This window comes from Buteo buteo, chromosome 13, assembly GCF_964188355.1.
Source record: "Buteo buteo chromosome 13, bButBut1.hap1.1, whole genome shotgun sequence".
Classification (NCBI taxonomy): Eukaryota; Metazoa; Chordata; class Aves; order Accipitriformes; family Accipitridae; genus Buteo; species Buteo buteo.
The window spans coordinates 23,716,064-23,722,063 of record NC_134183.1 but is presented as its reverse complement, the minus strand read 5'-3'; the positions used below and the strand labels follow the sequence as shown (position 1 = coordinate 23,722,063).

Here is a 6,000-nt window from a genome sequence, read left to right as displayed (position 1 = left end):
TCCTCTTCCTTGCAGTGCCAGGCACTTCAGTAACCTCTTTGATCCAGCTGTTTCACTTCAGTTGTTTGCATGCAGGCGGGGCTCAGGGAGAAACCAGCTTTCCCACCTTGGTATTTATTCACTAGATGAGTGTCCCTGCTTCTTCTGGGGAGCCCTGGCAGGAGGAGCTCTAACGAAGCTGCTTGGTACCCCAGAAGTTCCTGTGGGAGCAGGATTAATGCCTGGTATGTGTAGCCCCTTGCACATCACTGCTGTTCCTAGGGCTTGTGATAAGGCCGTGCAGCTATGCGTGAGGAGTTACCCAAGTGTGAGCCCTGCTTGTGCCCTGCTGGGACGGGCTCCCCACGAGCATGGCTGTGAGCAGCCTGCTTCCCACTGAGGGGTATGGGTGCATAAATTGTGGTTGCAATCCTCCCTGCAGCTGCTCCCCCCCCCCCTTTTTACCCCCAAATCCTGTTGCCTCTTCTGGACTAGGATGATTTGGGGTGCATAGCAGAGCCTGGAGGTGTTGGTTCAGCCCATGCAGAGATCCCTCTCTCTCTCTCCTCCCTGTGCAAAGCCCTGTGCTTGGCAGAAGCCGACCCTTGAAACATTTGGAGTCCTACACCTGTAATTCCTCCCTTCACCCGTGCTCCAGCCTGCAGCACTGTCCCTTTATCACTGTGTCTCTGTGCAGAGGAGCAGAGACATGAAACTATTGGGGGGGGGGGGGGAAGGCATGCAGAAAAGCGCTGTAGAAAAGCAGAGCAAATTAAGCAGAGCTCTGATCTGCTTGGGTTTGTGCTTGCCAAAAATGCACCATGCATCTTAATTCGCTCTGCTGTTCAGCTCGCACTCACTGCTCTCCTGATGCCATTTCGGTGCTCTGAGCTCAGCCTTTTCAACACTTCAGTCTTCCTCTTTCAGGATTTTTTTTTTTTTTTTTTTGCATGTCTGATTGCAGGATCTGCTGCAGGAGGGAAGGGGGAAGCCAGGGGAGGGAGGACGGGAGCCCCAACCCTGGGTGCTCCTGCCTGTGCTTCCCGGCAGTCGGCTGAGTCCCCGTTGCATTTTGGAGGCGGGTGTGTGTGTGTGTGCGTGCGTGTGTGTCTTTTCTAGAAAGTCCTTCCTGGGTGCTCTCCAGTCGCTTTTTTTTTTCCCACCCAGCCGTCTGATCTGCGTCTCGCTAGGATCCTCTTAAGAAAAAAAAAAAATTAAAAAAAAAATTGCTGTAATCCACACCGGCTTTTATTCTCTTCCAGTTCAGTTTAATCTTTCTTTCCTTTCCACCCTTGTGTCCGGATTGCGGGGCGGGGGGGAACCCACCCAACAACCAAGCGAAAAGCAGCATCGTCCTCCTCCTAAAGACGAAAGAGCCTGAGAAAGCAGGAGCCGAGCCAGAGCCCCTCTCCTCTCCCCCCAGCACAAATTTAACCCCAGCTGCAACTTTTCCTTTGCTGGCGGGGCTGAGCTGGGGCTCCAGCAGTGCTGGGGTGGGTTTTTCCCCTCTCTCCCTCCCCTCCCCTAGATTGATTTTAGCGGAGAGGGGGGTGGGGAATCCTTTTTATTGCAGAGCCCGGCTCGCTTTGCGAGCCTTCCTCCTCCTCCTCCTCCTCCTTCTCCTCCTCCTCCCCTGCTTTTTTGTGCCCGCCGCAGCAGGGCTGGCCAGGCCGGGGGAGGGAAGCGATGGGAAGGGGAGGTCGCCCCCTCCTCTCCCTCTGTGTGTTTTTTTTGCAGGTGTGTCAATTTTAATTCTGCCCAGTAGGTGGGACTTGGTGACTTTCGCACCGTTTTTGTTATTTATTTATTTCGCCGGCTGCCTCCCCAGCCTCCCGTTGCAATCCTCCGGAGCGGCTGGCGGGGAGCGGCGGGCGGCGGGCGCAGGGCGGCCGGGCCAGCATGCATCCCCGCCCGCTGCCGCTGCCGCTGCCGTAGCGGGAATTACAGCCTCTCCGAGCCAGCTGCCAGCATGATTTCATCTGCTGGAGGATTTTTGCATCTGATCGCTTGAGGTTTTGTTGGGTTTTTTTGGGTTTTTGTTTTTTTTGTTTTTTTTTTTCCTCCCTCTGTCTTTGTTTCCTTCCCCCTTTCCCCCCCTTCCCCTCCCTCCATCCCCCCTTTCCTCCTCCTCCTCTTTTTTAGAAGCAGCAATCGGAGATGGATGTCTCTCTTTGCCCTACCAAGTGCACTTTCTGGAGGGTATTTTTGCTCTGGAGCATTTGGGGAGACTATCTGCTTTCGGTGCTGGCTTGCCCTGCTAATTGTCTTTGCAGCAAGACAGACATCAATTGCAAGAAACCGGATGATGGGAACCTCTTCCCTCTCTTGGAAGGGCAGGATTCAGGCAGCAGCAATGGCAACACGAGCATCAATATCACGGACATCTCAAGGAACATCACTTCCATGTAAGTGGGGGTGTCCCCGTCCCCCCCCGCGGGTTCTCCCGGCGGCAGGGTGCGGGCTGGGCTGCCGGTGCAGGGCTCAGGTGCCCTCGGCATTGCTGCGCTGCCTGGCAGAGCTCAGCCCGGCTTCCCGTGCAGAGGACGCAGATCCGGCTTTCCCCCTTATCCCCCCCCCCCAAAAAAAAAAAAAAAAAAAAAAGCCCAGCAACAGTTTGGCCGAGGCTTAGGAAGAATAAAGTAAATGAGATCTGATTCCTTAGCAGGAAAGAGAGCAGCAGGCAAAGATGCTAAAGCTGCTGCTTCCAAGTGTTTGCTTCTGCAAGGGGAGGGGGGGACGCCACAGCCACACGCAGCCACATATTTACCCAAATTGGGCAAGAAAAGCAAGTTCTGAGCTGCTTGTTCTTTTTCGAGACTTTGGATCCGAGTAGAATGTCATTTTTTTTCATCCCCACGACAGAAAATGCTCCCTTCCCTGCCCTGGCTGAGTGTATCTGGGGATCTGCGGTTTCGCCTTTTTAAGGGGAGGAAGAAAAAAAACAGGACAGCGAGATGTCCCCTAAGTAGCTTATTTAACTTGCATTGTTATAATTTTGCAACTTGCCGTGGTGCTGCGATAGGGTTTGTGTGTTCTCGTCTCGGGGTGGTGGCAGTGGGGAGAAGCATCGGAGCAGGGAGATATTTTTAGTTGAGCACTTTGCGTTTGTTTGCATGCTTGTTTATCTGGAAAATCAACTTGAAGTTGCATTATCCTTGTTTGGAGAGGCAGTTAGCAAAGCCCATGTTAATCTCATCAGCATGGAGTCGAGAAAGGAATATATTTCCTTCTCCTGAATCCATCATGCTGTGTGTGTGCGGAAAAAAAAAAAAATCCTCATCTCTTCCAATCTCCGCTCTTTATTTTCCAGTACATTTTTGGGTGAGATGAACTCTGAGCCATTTCATTATTCTAATGCTAATTGAAATGTGAGCATTTAGGGAAATGTAGCCCCCAGAGCAAGTTGGCAGTGGGAGTTGAGCAAGGAAGAGGTGGAATCCTTTATTCTGGCAGTTAAATGCAGCAAGGTTTGAAATGAGTAATGGAGGATTATTTATTTATTTTTTTTCACCTCGATGGCACAGTTGCAGGAGGGAGCAGGCTTTGCCCGGTCTCTTCCTGAGGCTGTTTTATTTGGTCACAGTGCAATTGCAGCAGAGCCATGGAGTAATTGCAGTGCCTGTTTCGCAGCTCTGCTCGTCACCTTTGCTGGGTAAAGATGACAGGAGCTGCTTTCCCTGCTTGCTTACAGGTTCATGCCATGCCCAAGCAGGTTTTCAGCAGCTACGACTGACCCTGAACCCCCAGCCCTGCCTTCACCTTGCCAGCAAACCTCTGCAAACCCAGCAGGAACGGGGAAAGTAAATGAGGAAACCAATGCAATGCTCCCCTTCCAATTGCCCAATATTTATCCTGTGTTGTGGTGCTGGAGTGTTTTCTCTGTGATACCAGAGGGATGTGGGTGATGCTGGGGAAGTCAGAGAAACTCGTGTTTTTTTCCTGGGCTTGGTGTTTGTTGTGGTTTGGGTTTAACCCTTTGGGGAGCAGGGAGCAGCAGGAAAGGCTGTGAAGGGTTTGGAAGCCACCAGTGTGAGTGAGCGAGTGTGCGTTGTCAGATGCACACATACATCTGAACTGCTGTGAGAGGTAGTATTATGTGAGTCCTTTGTGCCCAGAAGATGTCTTTAACTGCTTTGAAATTGAAAAATGCTGATAAGTAGTCTGTAAAAAGGAGAGGGGCAAAAAAAAAAAAAAAAAGAAAAGAAAAACGGACTACTCCAGAAACAGAGATGTTGGGTATTTTTTTGGAAAGAAGCTTCTCCTAAGTTGGGGAAGGAGAAGGTGCCAGTCTTGCTGGAATTTGTATGCATCTCTGCTCCACACTGAGCAAAGCGTGTTCCCTCACCCCCTGCATCGCTGCCGGCCCCATGTCTGCCTCCTCGGGCTTGGGGGGGCCGAGGCACAGGACTGGGTGAACCCCAAAATGCTGTGAGGGGCTGAGACTGAGCATGAGTGAAAACTTTCCCCAGGGGTCTGTGCTTACTGGGAAGACACCAGTGGTTCGTAGGGGATGCTTATGGGAGCAGAGGGATGGTTTGGGTAGTGAGGCCACTTCCTCCCAAAGGAGTCACTGCTGGGAGCCAGGGTTGAACCCATGTTTGTGCTCTTGTGAGGGCGGCATCAGGTCCTGCACCCTTCCAGACTGATGTCAGGCCTCTCCTTGCCATCCCCCATATCATGTGTGCTGGGGCGAGGGGTGCATCAAAACCCAGCCTGGTCATCGCTGAATCACTCCCGGCATGTGAATCTGATTCAGCTGGGCACTGAACGGCACTTCCCCCTGCTTGCCATGCTCACCGGGGGCTTGGCTTCATTAGGCAGCTTGCCTCGTTTGTGGGCTGCGAGTGGGGGTGCCCCCTTCTCCCACTGGGCTGGGAGGTGAATAGGGGAGGCTTAATCCTGTCCCTGTGGCTGGGGGATGTGATGCTCCAGCCTGGTCCTTCCTGCAGGCCCTGGGGAAGGTTGTGGTCTCTGCTCTGTCCTGCTGCTGGTGGAAAGGCAGATGGGCTGTGGGGTCCTGAAACCACCCTGGGGGCAAGCAGGGCCTTATTCATGTCTGAAAGACAAGCTCAGCGTTGCAATCAGAGCTTGGGTGGTGCTGAAGAAAGCCTGCCAGGGCCCATTTGGAGGGCTGGAGAAAGCAAGCAGTGTGAGCTGGCTTGGAGGGCTCGTCCATCATACCCCCCTGGGCCAGGGCAGAGGTCCCTCCATGCCAGCCCACCCCACCCAGGCAGGTCTCCCCAGCCCTGGGGGCCAAGCCATCAGGAGCTTTGGGTTATTTTGCGTCTCAGTGGCTGATGAGACCCCCTGAGGCAAGGATGACAGAAGGACAGGAGGCACATCCAGCCTGTAGCGCTGCCCATGGAGGCTGGCATGGCAGGCCAGCCCTGAGGGTGCCTGCAGAGTGGTACTCCATCATCGAGCCTCCAGTTGCACCCCTCGAATGAATGGCCTTTGCTCCGATTGCTGCTGCTTCTGGTTTCCCACCCATCCTCCTTTTGGTGAGAGTGGAGCAGCCGCAGTCAGGGCTGGGTGGCTCCTGCCCTGGCTGGGCTGGGGAGAATGGTGGCATTCAACGTTCGTGCAAATCCAGGGGGTGCCAGGTTAGAGGTGAAGCAAGGGAAGGGCAGGAGGTTCCTGCCCTGAGACGGAGGAGGAGGTAGGGTTGGCTGATGTCCCTCTGCCCTTTCTCAGCCGGCTCAGAAACGTATCCAATTTCGGATCGTATCCCTGGGGACGTGGCTCTGCACACAGAGATCCCTGCAAGAGCTGCCAAGGGTCCTGGCTAGCCACGGGGCCAGCTTGGACCCCAGCTGAGATGCTCCAATTTGGAGTTGTGCTGCTGGAGTTTCCCCCTCCCGATTCTGGAAGAGGATGACCATGGGGCTGGGCTATGTTCATGCCATCACTTTTCCTTGTGCAGCTGGGTGGCCTTTGCTGCGTCCCCAGCCAGGTGTGACTTGTGGAGATGCTCAAGCTTCCCCTAAACCAGCCTCACCCCTGCAGCATGGGGCTCTATCT

The 6,000-nt window shown here is 53.9% G+C and overlaps 1 protein-coding gene across 3 annotated transcripts in view; it reads left to right on the top strand.

Moving 5' to 3' along the window:
- The first annotated feature begins 1,628 nt into the window (after positions 1-1,628).
- NTRK3 (neurotrophic receptor tyrosine kinase 3) overlaps positions 1,629-6,000 on the top strand; it is a 219,917-nt gene continuing 215,545 nt past the window's right edge. For all 3 annotated transcript variants that reach the window (XM_075045072.1, XM_075045071.1, XM_075045073.1), the window contains exon 1: positions 1,629-2,384. In XM_075045072.1, the coding sequence (XP_074901173.1) occupies positions 2,137-2,384 (248 nt within the window). In that variant the 5' untranslated portion in view covers positions 1,629-2,136. The remainder of the gene's footprint in view (positions 2,385-6,000) is intronic.